General features: G+C 40.3%; 1 protein-coding gene across 5 annotated transcripts in view; it reads left to right on the top strand.

The window, feature by feature from the left end:
• Positions 1 to 26,144, top strand: part of FNIP2 (folliculin interacting protein 2) — a 134,548-nt gene that overhangs the window by 23,110 nt on the left and 85,294 nt on the right. Inside the window, exon 1 of one of the 5 annotated variants that reach the window (XM_045464369.1) lies at positions 15,139 to 15,684. The exons of 2 other annotated variants lie outside the window; for them this stretch is intronic. In XM_045464369.1, coding sequence (XP_045320325.1) covers positions 15,509 to 15,684 — 176 coding nt within the window. In that variant the 5' untranslated portion in view covers positions 15,139 to 15,508. Of the gene's footprint in view, positions 1 to 15,138; positions 15,685 to 26,144 lie in introns of those variants that run through there. 2 more of the 5 variants (XM_045464338.1, XM_045464360.1) reach the window with 2 other exon arrangements.

The following is a 26,144-nucleotide window of genomic DNA, read 5'->3' as shown; positions in this document are numbered from 1 at the left end:
GCTTCATTCAGGCATGAGTTGTAGTGCTGTTGGCTGTGATTTCAATGTTAATGAAGCAATAATACATGTATATTATATACATATATGTATATATATTTACATAAGTATCTTTTTAAAATTATTTTAGAGAGTGAGTGTGTGTGCCTGAGTGGGCAGAGGGGCAGAGAGAGAGAGAGAGAGAGAGAGAGAGAATCTTAAGCAGGCTCCACACTAAGTACACAGCCCGACGGTGGGCTCGATCCCATGACCCTGGGATCATGCCCTGAGCCAAAATCAAGAGTCACATGCTCAACTGACTGAGCCACCCAGACACCCCAAGATTAAATATTAATCAATTGATGAAAACACTGTGGCCACAGACCTCCAGGAACTTAACCCTGTATTTCCCCTGAAAGCAATGGTTTATTACTCTCTAATTCAGTTGTTGCAGAGACTTTATAGAACATAAGTAGTGCGAATGATGAGAATTGATTGTACAATGGAAGCTGTGCAACGTTAGAGTAGAAAAGGTAAATGGGCAATTTATTCTGAGTTTTGGGGGCTGTTCCACCTTGAGGGAATGATGAGGTGGGGAATCAAATCAAAGCTGAATTGTAGGGCTTGAAAGACAAGTAAGTAAAGCCAAAATGGGTGTGATGCAGGAAGAAACAGGATGATTATGTAGTCAGAGGTCAGGCTTGGAGGGAATAAGATAGCTAGAAGACTAGGAAGTTGTAGTCACAGTCATATTGGAAAATGAGTGGGGGTAGAAATCAAGGGTATTTTTAAAGCCAGAGAACAGCAAGCACATTTGTTGTTGGATTGACCCTTGATGGGAACAATGTTGAGTTCCCAAGGGATGATGTTGTGATCAGAGGGCCCAGAGAGTTAACAGACAATTTCAGTGCCCATGGGGCGTAACTGTGTGCATGTTTTCAGAGATTCCAAGAACCCTGAGACACGTTCCAGGAATCTTAAAAGTTCTGGTGTAAAAGCAGATACAAAGAGGCCTGTGCAGAGTATTAAATGAGTGGCAGGGTTCTTTACTGCACAGAGTACGATACACCTTTTTGGTTTACACCCCCTTTGTACCATGGGAAGGACATGAGGAAGGATCAACAAGATTTGTTTGTTGATTAGATTTAGGGAGAAGAGGGGAGAAATGAGGTGAATAGTGAAGGGTTGGTCGAAAGTGTTGACTAATTGTCATGAGATCCTTTTTATTCTATAGAGGAGCTAGGTTGATGGTATACTTCCTCAGTTTTCTCTGTTATCTCTTGGTGTCCCAAGTTCTTCAATTTTCATTTCCCTTGTCATGTGATTTTCATTATTATAGCATTTGAGATCGGCAAACGTGCATACTTACGGTTTGGTAAATAGAGGTAATGATTCCTCTCAGTTCTGTTTGCGTGGGGGTCTGGAATGAGCCAGCTTCCTCTTGACTGTCTGTAAGGTTTCACTGACAACCATGGACACTCTGACTTGGACACTTGCTTTCCAAATTTTCCCACCGGCCACCAGGTTAGGTTTTGTATTTTTTCTCATGGGTCACTGTGATGGGGTTTGGAAACAAAGGAGGCAAATCGTATGCATACACCACCACTGTAATTCTTCTCCAGAGTTTTCTAGAGCTGTGCTGCTCATCTGGGTAGCCACATGTGGCTCGTGGACACTTGAAATGTGGCCAGTCTGAATTGAGATGTTCTTGAAGTATAAAATTTACACTGGATTTTAAGGACTTAGTGTGAAGAAATGAATGGAAAACCATTCATTAATTTTTATATTGATTACATGTTGAAATAAGATTTTGTATATGTTGGCTAAATAAAATAAACTGTTAAAACTCACTTCACCTGTTTCCTTTTGCGGTTTTAAAATGTGAGTACTAGAGGGGTGCTTGGCTGGCCCAGTCAGTAGAGCATGGAACTCTTGATCTCTGGGTTGTGAGTTTGAGCCTCACACTGGTATAGAGATTACTTAAAAATAAAATCTTTAAAAAATATGGGTACTAGAAAATTTTAAATTATATAGGGGACTTGCAATATATTTCTGGTGGACAGTGTTTTAGTGCTCCCTTTGAATTTCCAGGGAATAATTTGAAAATGACTATTGAGTGGCACTATTTTTTTTTTAAGTTTTTAATTTTATTCATTTTGAGACAGAAAACACAAATTTTGGAGGGGCAGAGAGAGAGGTAGAGAGACAATCCCAGGCAGGCTCCTCACTGTCAGCACAGGGCCCGATGTTGGGCTCAGACTCACGAACTGCGAGATCATGACCTGAGCTGAAGTCGGACGCTTAACCGACTGAGCCACCCAGGCATCCCTAGACGGTGCTACTACTAAAGACCAAATTCTTGGGGCCATTGAAGTTGCTGATGTACCTGAATATAGCTCTTGTAAAAAAGCCTGTCGTGAATACTAAAAATCCTCTGTGCTAAGAAAACTTCTCCCTAAGAAGTTTTTTCTTTTCCTTTGGAAATACTCCTATAATAAATAAACATTCATGACATTCACGACAGTTCTGCTGGATGGTGAATGACTGAATCCCTTTAGGAATCAGGGTTATCATTAGATTGTGTTTTGGACTAATCAAATACGGTCAGATTTTTAAATGTGTAATTATTTTTCAAAGGAGCATTTGAATCTATGTCACCTTGTGCTGTGGTATAATAGAGTTTTGTTTTCCCTGAGAGTGTGACTGTTTCCATAATTTAGGTGAACAGCTGTTTGTGAGGCAGCCTCAGTAAATGTGACAGAAAAGAGGTTAGTTCTAACTTAAGCACCATTTACTAAGTGCCTTCTCTCTGCTCAGTGTTAGCTGAGCTACACATGTCAACACAACAGAAAGTAAAGATGTGTGCATGTCCTCAAGAAGTTTGTCATTTGGTTTAGGAGTTCATAACAGACATTCTAACATTGTGTGTGTGGTGAGGTATGAGGAGAGATTTATACCTTACAATAGTGGCAAAGCATTGAAATCTGAGAATTATTTATTACAAAAATGCAGATTCAAGGTTACTTTGGACAAACACCACTTCCACGTGTGTTTTTTTGTGTGTGGGAATTGTTCATGGCCTGCAGCTGTTCTTCCCTACACCGTGACCATGGCAGTGTGTTAAGGCACAGAGACTGTTGTCTAAGGTGTGGCCAATGGGAAAAGTTTAACCATGGTTGTTGGGAGATTCTGCACTTTAAGAAACAAATAGAGAATCCTCCGGAGGCATTGCGTATAGAGCCCATTCTGTCTTCCCTTTATAGATGTTGAAACCTCTTCAGAAAAGAGTCATTGTGGGGTGGGGAGTTTTTATGGGATAGATGGCCCTTGGTTTGGGTCCTGGAAAAACTTTGAGGATCTGACTTGGAGAATTAGAGGACGGGTGTCTTCGGAGGGGAGCTGGTATGGTTGAAAGTACACAGGAGGTGGAAAAGGAATTTATCAGTGGAAGAGAGAATGCTTTATGTTAATTTGAAAGCTAATTATTTCATAGATATAATTTTCTAGCTGTTGCACTAATTTGTTCTAGAGTTTATTATTCCTAAGGGACTTTGCAATGAGTCTATTTTAGACGGCTTAATTGCCTGGAGCTTCCAGAGAATTGGCCGTGTTTTGGGGTGGGAGGGGGAGAGGTGACTGACTTTCTTGGATAAAATTATTATTTGCCACATGTCATTGTGGCCAAAGTTATTTGTCTTGGCTTCGTGTTGTATATATACAAGGCAGTCATCTGTGAGTGTAGCAACTCAGGACAGTGAGTACTTTTAAACACGTGCATGTAAAACACATCACGTTTGTCTAAAGCTATACAGTTTTGAGGGATTTTCACATGCTCACGTGTAATATTTTTAACATCCTTCTAAGACAGGTAGAATAAGAATCACCATCACCCATTTATTTCCAGCTGGGGAAACTGAGGCTTAGAGAGCTGAGTTTCTTTCGTCTGAGTCACGTGGCTAGTGAGTGACTGTGCCAGAACTAGATATAGCTCTTTCCTTCTAGTCCCGGGTTCCTTTCCCTAGTATGACACCCTCTCAGCAGAGACACTGCTGACGGTGACTGCTCATCTGGTTGCTGGCATCTCCTGAGTTCCTAGTACTCAGCCTTGTCATGAGGAACTGACTCAGAGAAATGAGAGTCTGCTGATTCAGAGCCCAATCTTTTTCCCAGCCTCTCATTTCCCAGCTTTCTTTTCTCATAAGTTGATTTCTATCCACTCCCAAGCAACTTTTTTTTTAGTATCTGTGGCTACTAGAGTGGTGGCAGTGGAAGTTGTGACGTAGACTGCCATGTCTCCACAGGCAAGGGTCAAGAGGGAATTAGAAGTACTACATGCTCCAGATAAAACTTCTCCTTCTCCAGCTTTCATGTCACCAGTGGTGAGTGAAGAGGGGGCCTTGTACTCTGATACTTCTACTAAGACCCTCTCCTCCTCGTAACCCCACAACCCTGATAGCCCTGTTATACCACCACCACATCTGCCTTGAGACCGTTAGCACACGAATTTTTCTGTGTATCATCAGCATCCCGAACAGGGCCTGGCACATCAAATATACGAAAGGATAAATAAATGGAGTCCTAAGTCTTTAGATAGCATATATTAAAGGCAAGTTCATAAATTATTCCGCAGTGCCAATGAGATACATTTTTTTAAAGTTTATTTACTTATTGAGAGAGAGAGAGAGAGAGAGAGAGAGGATCCCAAGCAGGCTCTGCACTGTCAGCACAGAGGCCGATGCGGGGCTCGAACCCATGAACTGTGAGATCTGTGAGATCATGACCTGCACCAGAATCAAGAGTTGGATGCTTAAACAACTGAGCCACCCAGGTGCCCCAAGATATCTTTATAAATTGTAGAGGAGTGTCATATGCTTTTTATTTTGTTTAATCCCATTTGGTGTTTTATTTACAGCACAGATTAATGAATAACTTGTAGTTACAAAATTATCTCCAGGGCTATAATAGTTATAATAATAGTTATTGTTTGTGTAATGCCACTTACAGTAATTTGATTGCATGATTTATTCTTCTGTGGGATAAATAGTTGTATCTCCATGTTATAAATGTAAAATTATAAATGCTTAAAAATGTTTTTTTTAATGTTATAAATGTAAGAGAGAGGGAGATAAAGGTCTTTTTGCAATGAAACCTTCTCCAGAAAGACTGAGAGACCAGTTTCATGTGGGACACAGGTTAGTTTACCTGAATGGAACAAGGTATATAAAAAGGTGCAGAACAGGGGCACCTGCCTGGCTCAGTCAGTGGAGCAGGAGGCACTTGGCTGGCTCTTGATCTCTGGGTTGTGATTTCAAACCCCATGTTGGATGCAGAGATTACTTAAAAATTAAAAAAAAAAAAATTAAGAAGGTACAGAACAATGAGAGGGCTTATTGCAGGGGGGTTTAATGCTCAGCCAGGGTAACTAAACCTGTAGTTGTGGCTTGGGTGTGTGAACTGCTGTATTTCAGTACTAACATCGTTTTAGGGCTTGGACTTGGAGTAATCCAAGCTAAGTCTGTTCCAAAGCATCAACAGAAAAGTTTCCTTATGTTATAGCTGTACATCCAAATGGAAGGGAGATGGAGATAGTGGAGAATTCTCCACTTGGTATTTTTTCCAAGCATGCTTCTCATGAATTATACAATTTGGTAAGAATAGTGACAGTTTTGATGGGGAGATTGGGAGCACTGAAAACTGGCAAAAATGCAAAGCCATTTTTGGTCACATGAGTAGAGCAAGCAAGCAAATGTGTTGAATAGGAATTTCTGCAACAACTCTTCAAGGTAACTTTTTTTTTTTTTTCAAATTGAATTCATGTTTAATAATTACAGGTACCATGCGCCCCACCCCTTCCCCCTGCCCAGGCAGCAGCAGGGGTGATGCAGGGGCTGGGGCATATGCCCCTAGCAGGGAGGACAGCAGTCTCATGAGTGATGTGCAGAAAATAAAAAAGGATCCTAGGGGCAGGCAGTGGTGTCCCCCAAAAGGCACACCAAATTTCAAGATTTTATCTATATCTCAGTGCCCCAGGGGGAAGAGAGGAGACATCAGGCAGCATCCTGGAGAGGGGCTGCAGGCAGCCCCACGCCAGCCTGCCTCTTCAGCCATTTTATTAGCTCAGACACACGGCACTACAGGCACCCATTGCTGCCACCACACCTCCTGCAGTCCTGGCCACTGGCCGGGTCATCCGAGTGTCCATGGGACTCCAAGTCCCCAGCCCCACCTGCCGTCAGTTGTGGTCAGATTCCTCCTCTTCTTTACTTTGTAACTGGGTGCCCTGATCACATGCTTTGCTGAGAATCAGAGACCTGTGAATGATTTCAGAGATGATGACCCCAGCCCAGTGGCTCACTTTCCAACTTCTTGAGCAGATCTGGACTGCTGATACTTATGCTAAGGTCCAAATGCTAGTGACAGCCCAGCTTGACATCAGAGTTAAACTTTAAAAGTTGTGTAATATTTTCTTGCTAAGGTTTCTAACTTTAGGAAGTCTTAAAAGTAATTGTGTGGTTATTAATTTCAGTGAAACATGGCATGAGTTGTAAAAATCATGCATAAGGAAAAGAGATTCTAGATTGAAGTCTGATATTGACCCTTAAAAAAAAAAGTGATTAAGGTTTTTATCTAAATTGCTGGTTAACTAGCTGATTCCAAAAAGGGTGAGTCATTTTACTGAGACAAAAAGGCAAGTAATGCCCCTTCTGGTGGGTGGAGAGTTACACAGCAGAGCCTTACAACCTTGAATTAGCAGGCCTGGTGCCTTTTTTTTTTTTTTTCCCCCATGTGAAAGTTTAGAAATGAAATCAGTACAGCCACAGTTTTATTGTAACTCTCATCCTCAGAACCACTGTTTCATTTATTAGGTTGGGAATCTCCAGGAGTCTCATCTTTCTTTTCCTTATTTATGTTGTCAGCATGGTGGTACTTGGTTAGATAGCCTTTTGAATAGCACTTTTTCCAAAAAAAAAAAAAAAAGTATAATACGTGTAGCTTAAAAATCCTGTCATTGTTATGTATATTGTATTGCTGCTAAGTACTAAACTAAGTCTCCAAATAAAGGGAAATTGGGAGTTTTGTTTTTAGTTAGATATTGAAAAAGAGTATATGCTATATACTTTTTTTTTTTTTTTTTTTTGCTAGCTTATATGAATCTTAATGATAGCAATTACGTTGAAGGACAAATTGTGTTGAGTAGAATTGCACTCTTAGAGGGTGAATGCTTTGCTTTTCCTTTCAGCTGTCTAAAAATGTTTTGACTCTGACAATTTACTTACAATAAAGCCTGCAGAATTGTTATAAAGAAATCAAATGATCATTACTGGTTTGGCAGGAAGAATTTAAAAAGTAAAGTAGCTTCACCCATTGTTTGTAAATAATACATATACCCTACAAATGGAAAGTAGAGAAAAATAAAAGGAGAAACATTCTTAGTCTTGCTATTCAAAGACATTCTGATATTTCTTTCTAGTTCTTTTTTTTTTAGGTTTGGGTTTAAAAGCACTCTTGTTATCAGAAGTACATATACAATTTTGTATCTCTTTTTATTTAACTTTGTAATGTGAGAATTTTTCTGTGCTTCACAGATTTCTTGAAGACATGCCACTTACTCATTCTTTCATTTGCTGAGACCCTTTTCTCTGCTGGGTGACAGATGCTTTGTTCTTCAAAATATGGGTATATGGGAGTGGGAAATAATCTGCATTATAATTAGGTACTGCAAGATCATCCTGAATTTTCATGTAACTTTTATCTAAAGCTGAATGCTAAATTGTCTCCCAGGTAGCTCCTCATTTTAAGTCAAAGAAGTAATATGGATTGATTTTATTGTACACTTGAGCTAACTTTGTCAGGCTTAAAAAATCCCTCTGCTTTGGAGTCTGCCCCTCAGCCGAAGGGCTGAACTGGGCAGGGTCAAGAGAGGAGGGCAGAGCAGGCATCCTGTGGGATGGCTGGTGTGCTTGGCTCCTGTACAGGGATTGTTTACCAGAGAGCAGGGCAGGGTTCATGGCAAGGTGTCTGACAAGAGACTTAGTCACCCACAGTGCACATGACTGGGGCCTTGTCCTCACAGAGGACTGAATTCGTGAGAATCTAAACATCATAAGTGGCATGAGGTTCAAGATGTAGGAGAAAGAATTTGACTTAATTTATCAGTCAGTGATACCCAACTGCCTCCTCCATACCCTCTTCCTAAATCAGTCCTCAGAGGGTCGGGTGTAGATGTGCACCTCCCAGCAGAATACTGTGAGGATGAGTGGTGTGGCTCACTCCTTAGCAGGGATGCCTGGACTTAACATCCTGGCTCTGGCTCTGCCTCTGGCAGGCTACATACTTTGGACCAGTTCCTTAACCTTTCTGTGCTCCATTCTCTCCTGTTAAAAGAAGATAGTAGAGCCACCGACTTCCTGTGATCAAATTGAAACACTGTTAGAACAATGCCGGGCATTGTTAATAAGCACATAATAAACCTAGCTGGTTATTATGTACCTTGTGTGACCCAGTTTGTACATTTTGCCAAATTTCCTGAGTGCTGAGCTTGTCAGTTAAGTTTACATGGCATTACGGCAGGTGTGTTCTTTTCTGATTGCACACTGAACTAGTCTTGTGAGGATGGGCCACTGCTTAGGTATTGCGAGCTGTTCATGATCACACATATGTGAAACAGCCAAATATTGACCAACTAGGTGTTGATCCTGGATCTGTTTCTAAAGCCCATTCTCTAAAAGCACACTGCTTCAAGAAAGGTTCCTCATCCCCTTACCTTATCCATTTGTGCTGGCCTAGTGTGAGTGCTTTTTCTTTAAAAAAAAAATAAAAAAAAATAATAATAAACTTCAAATTGAACTATAAGATACAGACAGAAAAGTGTACATATTTTTGTATATGTATATTCTTGCTATGAATTCACAGCACCAGCACCCAGATAAGAAACCCAGTAGTTTGCCAGCATCTCATAACCTTTTTGTGCTTCCTTCTGGGGATTGTGCTTTGAAAACTACTGGTAAAAAGGCTTGTGATCCGTTGTTCGTGGATATGGAAAAGGTTTCATGGAAGAGAGGGAATTACCCCCAAGAAAAGGATGGTTAGTTGTAGTGGCTCTGGATCAGGAACCCCACACCTTCCCCTTTGTTTGTTGTTCCTTTTTTCTCATTAAGGTAATGTGAATAGGCAAAGAAAGATTTTTTTATAGAAAGATTTACAGATAATAATTAGACTTGACTTTTTGGGGCCTATGTTAGGCCTTCATTTTTCCTCTCTTTAAACCCATCTCTCAATTGTGGCTTGGGAGTTAATTTTTCATTACATACAGTGATCGCTGCTTTTATCACCTGAAGAGTGTGAAGTCAAGGGAATGCAGAAATGCTTGAAACATTCCTGACTTTAATTGTTCCAACTCTAAATCAGGCATGGGAATGGATTTTTCCTCAGATGCCAAATCTTTAGAGTTGCAGTGGGTTTCCAGAACATTGCATTGGAAGGATTTGCAGAGGAGTCTGGGGACAACAGGAAACAGTGTTCTGGTTGATTAGCGATTTTGGCTAATGGCAAAAGAGATTTGGACTAGTGTTTTCAGTAGCAGTACCAGATATTTGCCTTGTATGATCTGAGTGATACTTAATGCCATTTCTTGACTTATAAACTTAGCACTATTCTCTAGGACCACTTAGTACTGGCTGTGAGAATGGAAGCAATGCACATATAGGTTAAAAAGTGGAACCAGGGGTGCCTGGCTGGCTCCATCGGTAGAGCATGTGACTCTTGATCTTGGGGCCGTGAGTCTGAGCCCCACACTGAGGGATTGAGTTTACTTAAAAAAAAAAAAAAAAAGTTGAACCAGTAGTCTTCCTTCCTTACACATATCACATGACCTCAGAGTACTTCCACACTTCCCTCATCCTCCCTCTAACATCTGATCAAGTTCATGTGAATTATGACAGTATCTGTGGTGTCAGCAGCAGTTCCAGTCAATGTATTGAACTGCAGGTGGAGTGTGGGAGTCCAGGCAGTGACTGCAGATACTTTTCTAAATGTGGAAACATGGCTGAACCTTGTGAAGGAAATAGGGAACTTTACCATGGGTAGCATTACAAGTAGGTAGTAAATTTGGTATGTATATTACTTAGTATTTAAGAGCAGGATATCCAGGTGCTAATGAATAACAGTATGGGTACCTATATTAGAGTATGATTCCATTTTGGGAAAGAGAAGATTGAGAAAAAAAGAAAGATCAGACTGAGGTACAGAACAGAATTTGGGGCACTGAAGATCTAAAGATACCTTTCTCTTAGCTACTGTGTGAGCTGCTCTGATTATTGTCAAAAACTGACCTCTGTGCTTTGGAGCCAAAATGTAGACAGAGTTTGGGATAAAGAGGAATGATAGCTTTCTTGCTTTGACAGGCAAAGGAGGCAAAGGAGACTGGCCTTCAAAAACTGCAAGCCCTCCGATAGGAAGGGGTTGGGGGGTTTTATAGGGAAATACAGGATCTAACTGGTTTTGGGAGGAACCGTACAAGCTCCTAGCCTTCTTTTTCAAGTCTTTAGGGTGGTACTGGGTTTCTGAAACAAAAGGGTAAGAAGGGCGGAGGGGAGGTTTGCAGAAGAGAAGGGAAAGGTTATTGTAAAAATCGAGCTTTGCTGAAGCATTAGAGCAGCCATTTTGATTTTTGTTCAACTTTATGCTTTTAAGCAGTTTCCTAATGTCTCAGAAGAATGGTTGTGATGATACAATTATTACTTGTTTTTCCATTTACTGAAGAAGTTTTAAAACTCCCATTTAAATATAAGGAAATTTGGAGTCTTATAGAGGCATCTCTTTTAAGTACAATGGTTGTGGCTTTGATGTACATCTGTATTACGTTTTATCAGATTTTGAACTGTGGAATTAAGGATTATTAAGGGGAGGGACGGAGGAAATGGCTTTTTCACTTTTTAAAAGTTTTGAAGTTCTTTGTGTTAAGATACCACATGAGTCTGATTGGCGTGAACATGGAATATTAAAGCTTCTAAAGGAACTTCTGCTGTAACAAATGGAAGAGTGTGTGTTGAGTTTGTGTGTTTAATCACAAGCACCCTCTTGGTCAGAAAATGTGCATCAGACTATTAAAGGAGCACTGACACTGCTTGTTGCAGGCAGATTCATATCAAAGTGTTAATGTAGGGGCGCCTGGGTGGCGCAGTCGGTTAGGCGTCCGACTTCAGCCAGGTCGCGATCTCGCGGTCCGGGAGTTCGAGCCCCGCGTCAGGCTCTGGGCTGATGGCTCAGAGCCTGGAGCCTGTTTCCGATTCTGTGCCTCCCTCTCTCTCTGCCCCTCCCCCGTTCATGCTCTGTCTCTCTCTGTCCCAAAAATAAATAAACGTTGAAAAAAATATATATATATAAAAAAAAAAAAAAACAACAAAGTGTTAATGTAAATATTCAGTGGAATTGAACCTATCAAAAAGTGATCTGTTGCATATCTACCAAGTATAAGACCTGTATGACGTACAAAGATGAATGCCAAGACCCAGATTTTTTTTTTTTTTTCAATTTTTTTTTTCAACGTTTATTTATTTTTGGGACAGAGAGAGACAGAGCATGAACGGGGGAGGGGCAGAGAGAGAGGGAGACACAGAATCGGAAACAGGCTCCAGGCTCTGAGCCATCAGCCCAGAGCCCGACGCGGGGCTCGAACTCACGGACCGCGAGATCGTGACCTGGCTGAAGTCGGACGCTTAACCGACTGCGCCACCCAGGCGCCCCTAGACCCAGATTTTTTATACTCAAGGTATCTATGATCTAGTTAGGCTCATGAGATATGTACACTGCTCTGTTGCCAGGCAGTTACATGTTAAGAGTTTAAGGTGTGGTTTAAAAAAATTGTAGGGGAATTCAAGGGAGAAAAAGATCTTCCAGCCTAGAAGTCATCATAAGGAAGATGAAATTTTTACCAAGGAAGTGTTTCTCAAATGTGTGGTTCCCAGGCAGGCAGCAACAGCCTCCTAGGAACTTGTTAGAAATGTACATTCTCAGACTCCACCTCAGAACTGCTGAATCAGAAACCCTGGGGGGTGGGCCCAGCAATCCGTTTAAAAGCATCCGAGTTTGAGCCCCATTCAGACAAGGAAGTGTTGGATCAAGGGTATGCTGACTGAAGTCAGGGAGAAAACAGTGACTGAGGTATAGTGTTTGGTTAAAGGCGGCTGGCTGAATGGAAGGAACGTGAAGAAGAAGGGGTTTAGTTAGAGTTTCTTTTTTTTTTTTAACGTTTATTTATTTTTGGGACAGAGAGAGACAGAGCATGAACGGGGGAGGGGCAGAGAGAGAGGGAGACACAGAATCGGAAACAGGTTCCAGGCTCTGAGCCACCAGCCCAGAGCCTGACGCGGGGCTCGAACTCACGGACCGCGAGATCGTGACCTGGCTGAAGTCGGACGCTTAACCGACTGCGCCACCTAGGCGCCCCTAGTTAGAGTTTCTTGAGCCGTGTGGTTTAGCTTCTGTTTAAGGGAATTCTTTCCCAATGCACTTTGATCCTTATTTCATCCAATTATACTTTGTAATTATATTGTCATGTTCATCTCTTATTATTCTGATCATTGAAGATGTTTGCATCATCGAGATAAGGGATAGAATTTGTATTTTGTAAGAGAAGTTAAGGCTTTGGAAAATGTAAAATATCAGAATGATTGAACAGCTTTGTGGCTAACTACGAGGTTAAATATTTGTTCAGAATACATGTTTAAAAAAAGGGTTTCATGTCCTTTCATCAGGTCCTAGATAAACATCTTTTAGAGATTTTAGTTTTAAAACTTAAATTCAGTTTTACATGTAAAAAATGGGGTATGTTCCCCCAGCATTTCTTCTACATATTTTAGAAAATTCAGTTATTTTGGCATTTTTAAAGATCCTACGCCTTCAACATTGAACATGTTAAAAAATAAAATTCATCCGAGTAAATGTGAAGATCTAATTGGCTTTACCAAATGATTCATGAATCCGGCAATATCCCATCTAGAAAATAGAGGGGTGTTCTGAGGAGTTGTACAAAATGGAAAGTTTTTATGGGAAGGAAAGTGGAGCAATAAAGGTATATGCAAAAAAAAAAAGAAAGAAAGAAAGGCAAGGGCAGGGGTCTTCCTTTGTAGGAAGGGAATGGAGGGGACCCAGCTGATAGATTTCCTCATTGGTGCTTATCTGAAAATTCCTGGTTGGCAGGTGAAGACATTTCTGGGGAGGTTGAACCTGCAGTTAACTTAGTTATGAAGCTCTGGTTTGATGACTTGGTCTGGCTGGAGTAACACCATGTGAGGCCTGTGGTTTTCTTTTTGGCAAAGTATACTTTCATTTCTCCTGTGATTTTAGAGGAGGTGGACCCTTGGTGTTGGAGACATTGATTCGGGGCCTCACTTGGGCCACTTGGGAAGTGGAAATGATAACCTTCCTTTCAGGCTTTGCTCCTCCAGCTGCCTGGTGCCTAAAATGGAAGAGTTACAGTGCTTGCATAAGTGAGCTTCTGATTCTCTGTTTAAAAAGAGAAAGTGATTTTAAAGACAGTTCAGGGGAAAAAAGAAGAACCCATGATCACATGGTGGCCACACAGTTAAGCTTTAAGGTCAAAATGTGTTCCCCTTACTGGAAAAATGGATTCATTCTCTCCTAATCTGGTTTTACCTTGGCACTATCAATTTATCACGTGCAGAGAAGTCTAGCATTGTTGTAGGTGTGTTGCAATCTTTACTTCTCAAGGGAGGATGTATTTAAGATCTTTTTTGTGTTTGTTATAAAGGAACTTTAGGGTCACATATATAATAATGTCATAAGGTAATTGTGGCCTCTACCATGATATCATTAGATTCTTCTCATGCTTATGGAGTGAAATATTTGGCTGCCGTGTATAAAGATACATTTAAAACCTCCTGAAACTTGGGGCACCCCGGTGGCTCAGTTGTTTAAGCATATGACTCTTGATTTCAGCTCAGGTCACCATCTTACGGTTCGTGAGTTCGAGCCTTACATCCAGCTCTGCGCTGACATTGCAGGGCCTGCTTGAGATTCTTTCTCTTTCTGCCCCTCCTCTTTGTGTGCTTTCTCTTTCAAAGTAAATAAGCAAACTTAAAAAATAAAATAAGATAAAATAAAACCTCCTGAAACTGAAGACCTGCCAAAGGTTCATCAGAGTTTAGGGATCTATTAATATTTTCTTCAGCCTAATTCGAGGATGAGAAAGAGGAAAAGGAGTTGAGACAATCCCTTATAGTTTTCAAGATCTGACCTGTGTTTTAGGGACCAGTGCTTTTTATTTCTTCTAAAAGAAAAATTATTTTTTCCATGAACTCACAGTACTATGGAAAAATTATATTAATTCCATAACATTATTTCATTTTACAAATGAAGTATGTTAGTGTCAGAAGTCAAAAATGAACTACTTTTGTCCTTGTGTTCTGGTATTTCAGGGCTTTCTTGGCTTGAATATACCCAGGAATTAGGAATTCAGTGCAAGAGTTGTGAGGATTTTTTTTTTTTTTAATTTTTTTTTTTTTTTCAACGTTTATTTATTTTTGGGACAGAGAGAGACAGAGCATGAACGGGGGAGGGGCAGAGAGAGAGGGAGACACAGAATCGGAAACAGGCTCCAGGCTCTGAGCCATCAGCCCAGAGCCCGACGCGGGGCTCGAACTCACGGACTGCGAGATCGTGACCTGGCTGAAGTCGGACGCTTAACCGACTGCACCACCCAGGCGCCCCAAGAGTTGTGAGGATTTATGGCTTCTCACTTATTACTTTTCTTATGTATGTGTGTGTTTATATAATTTTTCATATACACACACATCTGTATATTTGGTATTAAAGAAAGGATGTGTCCCTACTCTCCCTCCCCCACATCACCTCCTGTACATCAAGCCCTACCTTTGTTGTGCGTAACCATCTCCCTCACTTGCTATGGGTAGAGTTTTGCAAGGTTGCAGAGTAAGACCTGTCAGCTGACGCTTGCTCACATGAGAGCCATTAAGAGGGTGGTGTGGCCAATGTCAGAACAACCTTGCAGCTGAAGGCAAGTCACTGCATTTGCCCAGAGCCATATGAATGGGTCTTGTGACCAATTAATTGACTACTACATAATCTCCAACAGGGGAGCACAGATGGAATGAGTCAGCCCAAGCTGCTCAACCTGTTGAGTGTTTTGTCTTTTGCTGACCCAGAGTACAAGCTTAGGAACAAAAGTAGGAAGTGGGATTTGGACTTGCCTGTTTTAATGGTCCTGCTGAGAGCATATTTTATAGCATTGGATACATCTGACTTCCTAATACTTTGGCAGGCTAATTTACGTAACAAATGAATGTTCCTTTTTTTTTAAACTTTTGAAAGAGGAAATTAGTAGGCTGCTGCCAAGTAGCTTGCCTCACCTACTGTATAGGGAGTACAGGGATTACTTAGGACGGCTGGTCAGTGTGGAGTATCCCTCAAACAGCAAAGGATCTTCAACATTTGTGTCCACGTCCATGTTGATAGTCAGGATAAACCGGAAGAAAGTTCATATACTCAGGACATGTGTGGCGGCACTACGAAGACAGCAAACCGGCCAGGGGCCCGGCAGGATTCAGCCAGATGTGTGTGCGGTGCTGGTTCTGGTGCTGCAAGGACTTACAAGACGCTTTTACGCACAAAGACTCGAAAACGTGCCAGGGTAGGAAGGGGCACTGATCGCTCGGAACTCAGCAACAGGTTTGAAACTTCAGTTCTGTTTTAAAATCTCAGAGAAATGTTTATTTAATTCACTGCGTACCAAGCGGGATGAAATTCTGTTGATCCAAAACTTGTTTGTTAAGAATACTTTGTTTTAGTAGGACATGGGGCCATTGATGGGTGTGCGGAAACAAGTCCTTTCCAGTACAAAAAAGGTGCAGGCATGGTTCTTATTATTTTTTTGACTGTTTCAATTCTACTACCCTTCTGCTTTCTTAACTTTTCCTTACTTATCCTGGAGCCAGCTCGCAAGAAATGGTTACATCCTTGTCCTGTGTTGAAGTTTGAACAATACTATTCACAGAGGTCATCAGGAAAACGAGTTGCGGTCCTGAGGGTCCACCACAGTTGGTAGATGGGGCACAGGACTGGAAGTTTTGTCTTAGTCTGAATGGTAGGTGGAGGCAGGATGGTGGGAAAGAGCCCAACTTCTTCTGGCAAATTATTTTCATGAGAAGGATTGGAGTTATGCCGGAACTAATTTTAAGAGTGGAGCTTACTTAAAGAGAGTAACATTATACTTGCTGTATTCTTTTAGGTTCATTATGTCATCCATTTTGGAAGAATTTATTAATTTAATTAGTAATAGCTCTTAATTGAAACATATTTATAAAGAATTTTATTGCATATCAACCAAAAGGAAAAATGCAGTGAGAATCTGATGTAGATAACTACTAAAGAGAGTCAAAGTTAAAAGTTAAGCTCTGATTCTCATGATTAGTGTAAAAGTAAGTTTCTAAATTCACTTACATATTTTTTTCCTTGTAAGAAGTTTTCTTAAAATTATGTTTTATAAACTTTTTCCATCAATATGGTTCTTGGTTGGTTGAAAGTAATCAGGGTATAGTTTCTGTCATATAAAAATCATTGTCTTTCTTTAGTAGAAACTTAATAAAATGGTATATAATCTACTCCAGTATAAACCCAGTAGATTGGAGAGTTAGGGAGAAGTGTGGAAATCATTTTATAGGGGCTGGGTCACATGCTATCCACTCAATTAAAGGGAGATATTTATAGAGGGAGCAGTAATGAATGCTGTGGTACATTAGAAAAATACATTTGAGTGTTCAGATAAGAATTTCACTTTTGTACTTTTTTTTAGTTTTTTTTTTTTTTTTTTTTTTTTTTACAATTTATTTATTTTTGGGAGACAGAATGAGACAGAGCATAAGCAGGAGAGGGGGAGAGAGAGAAAGAGACACAGAATCCAAAGCAGGCTCTAGGCTCTGATCAGCAGAGAGCCCAACGCGCGGCTTGAACCCATGAACTGTGAGATCATAACCTAAGCCCAAGTAGGATGCTCCACTGACCGAGCCACCCAGGCACCCCTGTTTTTATCTGTTTCTTATCAAGGTAGAACAGCTGAGTGATACAAAAGAGTAATGGATTGGCACTCAGTTGATCTGGATCCTGATTCTGATCCTGATCCTGATCCTGATCCCCACCTCTGCTGCCCAGGAAGAGCCTTTAACCATGTGGGAGTCTCCTGGCTTTTCTGTGTCTCACTTTTCAACTCTAAGCTATGAAGTTGGTTTAGATTATTTTAAAAAATCCTTTCCTTCTCTGAAATTCTAAGATGTAGCATCAGGACCTTTTGTATTCCCTATATTTATTCATATGATTCTAGATTCCCCAAATACATATTAGGGGTGAGGGGGATAAGAAAATAATATGCAGGGCCACATAAAGTTTTTTTAAAAACTTCAAAACATTTTGGTATGAGCTTCTGCTTCTCAGTTTCAGTGAACTTAATATTCTTCAGTGGATTTTAATCATTTTTATTTAAACAACACGTTAACGAAAACTTTTCATATCCATTATTGCCTTTTCTTATTTTAACTTCCTTTAGAGTTACTTCTTTGGTGCTGAGACTTTTTTTTCCTCTTGTTTAGAATTTTGCGCAGTGATGATGTATACTCGTCAATTAATTGGAATTCATCTCTAGTCAGACCAGTTGTCTTGGTAGACCTCATCTACTTTGTCTTCCCCTTCCTACCATCTTGAAAATGTGATCGTTATTTGCAGCGTTGTGCTTGGTTTCCTGTATTTCTTTAGGACTTGAGCCAGTCTCAAGGGTAGAGTGAATTATTGACAGGAGCTTGCGCTGTAGGGATCTGGCTCGAGAGCGCTCACGAGTTATCTGTTTGTCCAAGTCAGGTGGCAGTCAGTTAAGTATGACTTCCAACTCCCTCTTTGCTCTTGGGTATCTTAAATCAATAATTTTAGGTGGTCTTAGCTGAGTGCACTGATAAGTAGGTTTCCCCCCCTATCTTTCCTCATGATTTTCCAGTTACTCAGAGGTGAAGAGAAAGACTCCACACATGTAGAGGAGTCATGTTAGATACCTAACAGTGGCCACAGTGTAAAACTGCCACAGTTCAGTGCAGAAGGAAACGTTTTTCTTTCTTTAAAAATTTTTTTTTTTCTTTTTAACGTTTGTTTATTTTTGAGAGAGAGAGAGTGAGTGTGCGAGTGAGCGCTGGGGAGGGGCAGAGAGAGAGGGAGACTCAGAATCCGAAGCGGGCTCCAGGCTCTGAGCTGTCAGCACAGAGCCCAGCGCGAGGCTGGAACTGATGAACTGCGAGATCATGACCTGAGCCGAAGTCGGAGACTTTACTGACTGAGCCACCCAGGTGCCCCTGCTTTTCTTTCTAATTATGGTCCACGTGGAATCAGACTTTTCAGGGTGGAAGTGTTTCCTCCGTATCTTCGCTTCCATTCTCCTTAATCTCTAGAACGAAAGATATTGGAGGTTCATTTATTTCACAGAATTCCAGAATCAGCAAAAACCTACAGAGTTTGATGGAACATTTTAAGTGGTTTGTCAGTAAAAAAAAAAAAAAAAAAATCCTCTCTAAAACCTCACATCTAGTAACTGTTATGAAGCTGGACATAGGGTGCAGTCTTCAATAATCACTTCCTTCTTTTTTTCTTAAAATATCAACCACAACAAAGCTGCTAATAACTTGATTTTTCAAACTTTAGTAGCACATTAGATAAGTCCAGAAGGCTGTTTTTGTGAGAAATCCGGGAGTATTTGCCAAGCTTATCAGTGAATCATTCTTTCTCTGATAGCAGGAGAGAATTTGACATAACATTTTCTTAAAAAGTATACCCTACCCACACCAAAGAGGAACTGAAACAGAGCACTTCAAAATCAATTGTGCTTTAAGTTTCATATCTTGGAGTTTGGATTCAGCAGAGACTCTCTGTACTGCTTTAGAATCACCAGGATAGGAAGGGCCAAAGAATTAATGAGTGTATGTATTAGACTTGTCTACGATCTGGATGAACGAATTCATTACAAAAAAGAAGGAGGCTTAGATTGCTTGTGGTAGTTACTCAACAAGAAAATAAGTACAGAAACCAGGGTTTATTTTCTTTCCCCTAGTTAACTGCTTCACAGAGATAGGCTGACCATGATTTTACTACCAGTCTTTATTTATAGCAGTTAGGACTACTGACAAGGAAATATAAAAATAGTCGCAGATTTAGAGAGATATGCTAAGGCAACAGACCAAAGAATTCTGTTCTGGAAGATTTTAGCAAAAAGGACTAATGCAGGTTGCAGAGTTAGGGAGTGTTTTTCATTGTCTTCTTCACTTAGCTTCGCTGTGAAAACTCTTCTGCTTTGATACTAAGTAGAAAATGTAGCTGTCCAACAGGTTGAATGAAGTGGGTAGAGGAAAAAAAAAAAAAAAAAACAAACAAAAAAAACAAACCCTAGTCAGCTGATGGTCTTGTGCTTTGTGACAAGCTTCACCGAGAGGTTGAAATTGCTGGGTGTGACTCTTTCAGATGCATTGAGTATTGCTGTCACAAGTTCTTCTGCCCTTTCTGCATTCCTTCCCTTTTCACTGATTTTATGTGCCATGAGGAATTTTCTTTGACTAGCTAAGAGTTTATTTCCACTGGTTGATGGTTGGGATTTAGAGATATAATTTGAGAATATGTGAATGAATGAAAGCATGCAGTGGTAACTTAATGTTGCTGCAAAGTCACGTCTAATTTAGGTTTAAAAACATTCAACTTGACCCTCTGAGGCCACGTCTCTTCTTGGGAATGAATCAGAGCAGCCTTGGTATAGAGGGGTTTTGAAGGGAGTGTGAACTTGCTTCATGTAGACTGACAACTGACATAAACTTTTGTCTGGGTCTTATCCTGATAAGTGTTAGTTACCATAACTAGTTATGTCCAGAAGACTGTGTTTCAGAGGACAAGGATACTCCAGCTCTGGGGTCTGCAGCCCAAGTCATTGGGCAGCTTCTGAAGCCTTTATCCCTCAAGTTCCTGCTCAGCTGTACACTGAACTGGAATACTCGGCTGCACGGGTCCATGATTCCTGGTTCTTCTGTTAGGACTCCTGTTGTGAGTCAGGCTGTGGCTTAGCCTTATCCTTTTATTGTTATAGTAACAAAAGCTGAATAACTGCTGAATAATGATGCAGCAAGCCCTGGTGGGAATTGGTGAGAACAGTAATCTGTGACCCATCTAAGATTATAATTAAAGTCCCCATCAAAATTCACCAAAGAAAGAGAATCTAGCCTTTGGGCTCTAGAAACACCAAGATCCCTGGCAATTCTCTTCCCCTTTTGTGGGACCCCAAATTTATATGGATTGTTGGGTATCAGGTATATATCCATCCATTAGAGTTTTATCTTGAAGGGTTTAATCCTTCTCTTATTAGTTTAGAAAGGTTTAAAAAAAATACTCTCAGGTCTTTATAGAACAGATGTGAATTAAAATGCTATCTTTTTTTTCTTAAATTTTTTTTTCAATGTTTATTTTTGAGAGACAGAGTGTGAGCGGGGGAGGGGCAGAGAGAGACAGAGACCCGGAATCTGAAGCAGGCTCCAGGGTCTGAGCTGTCAGCACAGAGCCCGATGCAGGGCTCAAACCCAGGAGCTGTGAGATCATGACCTGAGCTGAAGTCGGAGCTTAACCTATTGAGCCACCCAGACTCCCCCTTTTTTTTTCTCTTGATGTGCCCTTTCCTTTCACTTGCACGCCTCACCCTGCCCAAAGGCAAAAAACAAAAAGTTTAGTAACACTAAGCTAGTTGTTTCACTTACTGATTTTTAAAAACTTTGATTCTAGCGGCACCTGGCTCAGTCGGTTAAGTGTCTGACCTTAGCTCAGGTCATGATCTCACTGTTTGTGAGTTCGAGCCCCATGTAGGTCTCACTGTTGTCAGTGCAGAGCCTGCCTCAAATCCTCTCTTCCCCCTCCCCCCACCCCCCCCCCACTCTCATCTGTTCTGTCTGTTAATTAAGTTAAAAATCTGACTCTAACATGTGAGAACCTACACCATAGTACCAGATACAGTGGAAGCATCTTTGATCTGGGGATCTTCTCTATCCCGATCTCATGATCTGTGTTTCTATTTTCTCTTGTACAAAAAAATAATAGAAGTGGTAGATTAGGTCAGTGATCATCAAATATGTGAACTGTTTTTTTAAAAATGTAGCTTCATGAGGTTCGTTTCGGATCCACTTGAGCAAATTTCTAGAAGTGGAGCCTGTGAGGCTTTATTGACTAAAAACAAACAAACAAAACAATTGAAAGAGTTTCTGGGGTGATTCTAATGATGTGTCAAGTCATCAGATGGGTGGTGTCTGAGGTCCCTTCCAGTCCTAACATTCTAAGTATCTGTCAGTGACTGACGGGTAACAAAACTGTTAGAGAAATGTGAAGACCTTGGGTAATCAGTGGAGCCAAAACTGTCTCAGTGGTCATCTTTGCCATGTGAGGGAGCAAGCCGCACGGATATTTGAGGAAGTGTATTCTCAACAGAGGAACTAGTAAGGACAGAGATCCTAAGGCAAGACCATGTGTGCCGTGCACTCTAAAAAGAAAAATGTTGCCAAGGGGCAAAAATCATTTGGATTCAGAAAGTGAAATGTCCTTCAAGGGAATGTGAACGGACCCAAGGTGGACTGGGAGATAGGGCTAGCAGCTGCATATCGTGATATGAGAGGCAGGTGGGGGTTGTCTGCTGCCTAATCTCTCCCCCATTGGCCCTTGCTTGATAACAGCAGTTCCTATGATCAGAACTCATTTCTTTGTGTTTAAGCATTGTTCTGTCAAGGCAGTCGGTGATACCTTAATGTGAGCTATTATGAGAACTTGTTCCTCTGTCAGGAAGAACAAGACCACATAAAAGGATTGGGCTCATTCTATAGAGCAGAAAATGTAGGACTGACCTTCTCCTTTCCAGCTGAGTGGACAGGCTGAGGGGAGACAGCTTGTAACTCAGCCGAACAGGGGCAGAGACTTTTCATGGACATATCCAAAGCTCAAATAATATGTCCTTGGTTTTTATCTTCACGGGGAATTCTCTAGCTGACTATAACACACCAAAATGTTCTTCAGAGAGTAATCCTATCACAAAACTGTAAAACTAGTGCTCATTACTGAAAGTTCCTGTATTTTAAAAGTTCCCTTGACAATTGAAAAAGTTTTTTTTCCCTTTTAAATAGACTTTATTTTTCAGAGCAACTTTAGGTTCACATCAAAATTGGCAGAAAGTACAGAGAGTTCATCTGTTCTTTCTGCCCCCCCCACATGCACAGTCTCCCCTACTATCAATATCTTGTATCAGAGTAGTATGTTTGTTGCAGTTGATGAACCTGCACTGACACATCATTATCATTCCAGACCATAGTTTACTATGGTTTATTAAGGTTCACTTGTGGTGGTGTGCATCCCATGGGTTTTGACAAATGTATAATGAAATGTACCCATCATTATAGTATCACACAGATCAGTTTCACTACCCTAAAAATCCTCTGTGATCTGCCTATTCATCTTTCCCTAACCCCTGGCAACCACTTATCTTTTTACTCTCTCTATAGTGTTGCTTTTCTAGAATATCATTTGGTTGGAATCATGCGGTAGGTAGCCTTTTTATTTTATTTTACTTTATTTTTATTTATTTTTATTTTTTATTTTTAAGTTTTTAAAAAATTTATTTATTTTGAGAGAAGGAGAGAGAGAGAGTGAGAGCGAGCGAGTAGGGGAGGACAGAGAGAGAGAGGGAAAGAGAATCCCAAGCAGGCTCCATGTTAGCATGGAGCCTGACATGGGGCTTGATCTCATGGACTGTGAGGTCATGACCTGAGCCGAAATTAAGATTCGGTTGCTTAACTGACTGAGCTACCCAGGCGCCCCATATGTAGTCTTTTTAGATTGTCTTCTTTCACTTAGTAATATGCATTAAAACTTTCTCCATGTATTTTCTTGGCTTGATAGCTCATTTCCCTTTACCACTGAGTAGTTATCTGTTGTCTGGATGTAGCACAGTTTATCTATCCATTCACCTACTGAAGGACATCTCGGTTGTTTCCAAGTTTTGGCAATTAGGAATAAAGCTACTGTAAACATCTCTGTGTGCGTTTTTGTATAGACATAAGTTTTACTCCTTTGGGTGAATATCAAGGAGTATGATTGCTGGATCATAAGCTACGAGTTGGTTTTTTTTTTTTTAAGAAACGGCCAAACTTCCAAAGTGGTTATACCATTTTGCATTCCCACCAACAGAGAATGACAGTTCATGTTAATCCACACCCTTGTCAGTATTTGGTTTTGCCAGCATTCTGGCCATTCTAATAGCAGTGTAGTGGTATCTCACTGTTGTCTTAATTTGTGTTTCTCTAATGACATATGACGTAGAGCATCATTGATATGTTTATCTACCATCTCTATATCCTATTTTGGGGGGTGTCTATTCAGGTCTTTGCCCATTTTTTAATTGGGTTGTTCATTTTCTTATTGTTGGGTTTTAGGAGTTCTTTGTATATTTTGGATGACAGACCTCTATCAAATATGTTTTTTTGCAAATGTTTTCTCCCAGTCTGTGGCTTGTCTTCTCATTTTCTTGTTACTGTCTTTCATAGTTGAGAAGTTTTTAATTTAATTTTTTTTGTTAGTAGTTTTTCAGGCAGGGGAGACGTTTTTAATTGTAATAGATTATAGGTTATTGGGGCACCTGGGTGGCTCAGTTGGTTAAGCTTCCAGCTCTTGATTTTGGCTCAGGTATCTGTGGTATTTGGCATCAGGCTCTCATGCTTGTAAAATTAAGCCCTGCATCCGGCTCCATGCTGAGCATGGAGCCTGCTTGGGATTCTCTCTCTTGCCCTGCCCCCTCCTCCCTCCCCTACTCTTGCTCATGTGTGAGCCTTCTTTCTCGAAGTAAGTAAGTAAACATTAAAAAAATAAATAAATAAAGTCCAGGTTATCAATTGTTTCTTTCATTACATGTGCTTTGGTTGTCATCACCATGTCCAAGGTCATCTAGATTTTTCTCCTATGTTATCTTCTAGGAATGTTAGAGTTTTGCATTTTACATTTGGGTCTGTGATTCATTTTGAGTTAAGTTTTTGTGAAGGATTTAAGATCTGTGTCAACACTCATTGTTTTACGTGTGGATGTCCATTTGTTCCAGCACCATTTGCTGAAAGGCTGTCATTTCTCCATGTGTTGCCTATGATTTTTTTGTCAAAGATCAGTTGACTGTATTTGTGTGAATCTGTTTTTGGGTTCTCTGTTCTTTTCTGTTGATCTGTTTGTCTGTTCTATTATCAGTACCCTCCTGTATTGGTTACTGTAATTTTGTAGTAAGTCTTCACGTTGGGTATTTTTAGTCTTCCAACTTTGCTCTTGTCCTTCAGTGTTATGTTGGCTCTTCTGGGTCCTTTGCCTCCACAAATAAGCTCTAGAATGAATTTGTTTATATCCACAAAATAATTTGCTGGAAATTTGATTGGGATTATATTGAATCTATAGATCAAATTGGGAAGAACTGACATCTTGAGTCTTCCTACCCACAAACATGTAATATCTCTCCATTTATTTGGTTCTTTGATTCCCTTTATCAGAGTTTTATAGTTTTCCTCATATAGATCTTATACATATTTTGTTAAACTTATACCTAAGTATTTCTTTTGTGGGATAGTGGGCTAATATTAATGGTATGGTGTTTTTAATTTTAAATTCCTCTTGTTAATAGCTGGTATATGAAGTATTTTTTTTTAATTTTTTTTTTTTAACGTTTATTTATTTTTGAGACAGAGAGAGACAGAGCATGAACGGGGGAGGGTCAGAGAGAGAGGGAGACACAGAATCTGAAACAGGCTCCAGGCTCTGAGCTGTCAGCACAGAGCCCGACGCGGGGCTCGAACTCACGGACCGCGAGATCATGACCTGAGCCGAAGTCGGACGCTTAACCGACTGAGCCACCCAGGCACCCCGAAGTATTTTTAAAATATTTTAACAGGTGTATTTTTCAGAGCAGGACCACATTTATGTCAAGCTAGCTATTTGCCTTTTTTCTTTTTTCTTTTTCTTTGTTTAAGTTTATTTATTTTTGAGAGAGACAGAGACAGCATGAGCAGGGGAGGGATAGAGAGAGAGGGAGAGAGAGAATCCCAGGCAGGCATCCCACCATCACACAGAGCCCCATGCATAAACCATGAGATATGACCTGAGCTGAAACCAAGAGTTGGGCACTTAACTGACTGAGCCACCCAGGCACCCTGTCCTTTTTTCTTTTTAAATTCCTCCATCTTTTTCTCTTTGTAGTTACTAAACTTATTTTAAGATAGTTCTTAAATGTTTTTTCTGATTACCAAAATGATACAATTTTATTATGGAACATTTGGAAGATGCAAACAAATATAAAAATGAAAATTCAAGTTACTCATAATGCTATCACACAAATTTTACTACTGTTAATACTTTTATTTTCTTATAGTCTTTTATTGGTACGTAAATATAAGCTGTATTAACTGAATCATATTCAGATATCAAGTTACAGAATCTGCTTTTTTACTCAGTATAATATTTTCCCCATGTTATTAAAGTGTTTTCAGGAGCAAGTTTTCATGACTCTGTAGTATGTTCTTAAATGGATGGCTTCAAAACTTAAGGTATGTTCTGCTGGTGGATGTTTGGGTTTCTAGTTTAGAAAGAAACCTATTCTTATTCACATTTCTGACAGTCTTCTTGGCAGATAATTTTCCTTGTAGGAAATTTTCCTTCCCCAATGGAATTTGAAAATTGGGAGATAGAAATTGGTCAGATAGATAGAAACCAAAATATCTACATTTGGAAATGGTTACTATATGTAACAACAAGGAGTTACCTAATAACCTTAGAATTAGACCTGTTCACCCACCTGGTCTTAAGCAGCTGAAGACACACATAGGCCTTACCACATAGGGGTTCACCCCTATAAAACTTGATGTTGAGTAGTTGAAGGTTAGATTAGTTTGTGTGTGCTCTGCAAACAGATAGATACCAAAGCATAAAGGACAGTTTATCAATCAGAAATCATTCTTCTTCCCCTGGGAAGGAGCAGGTAGGGGTGAAGACAGATAGGAATGTTAACACTAATCAGGATTGTGCCTCTACTTGGAAACCTGAATCAAAGGTAAGGAACA

Source organism: Leopardus geoffroyi, chromosome B1, assembly GCF_018350155.1.
Source record: "Leopardus geoffroyi isolate Oge1 chromosome B1, O.geoffroyi_Oge1_pat1.0, whole genome shotgun sequence".
NCBI lineage: Eukaryota > Metazoa > Chordata > Mammalia > Carnivora > Felidae > Leopardus > Leopardus geoffroyi.
The sequence above is the reverse complement of the archived record's forward strand: the minus strand, read 5'-3'. Positions and strand labels throughout refer to the sequence as shown.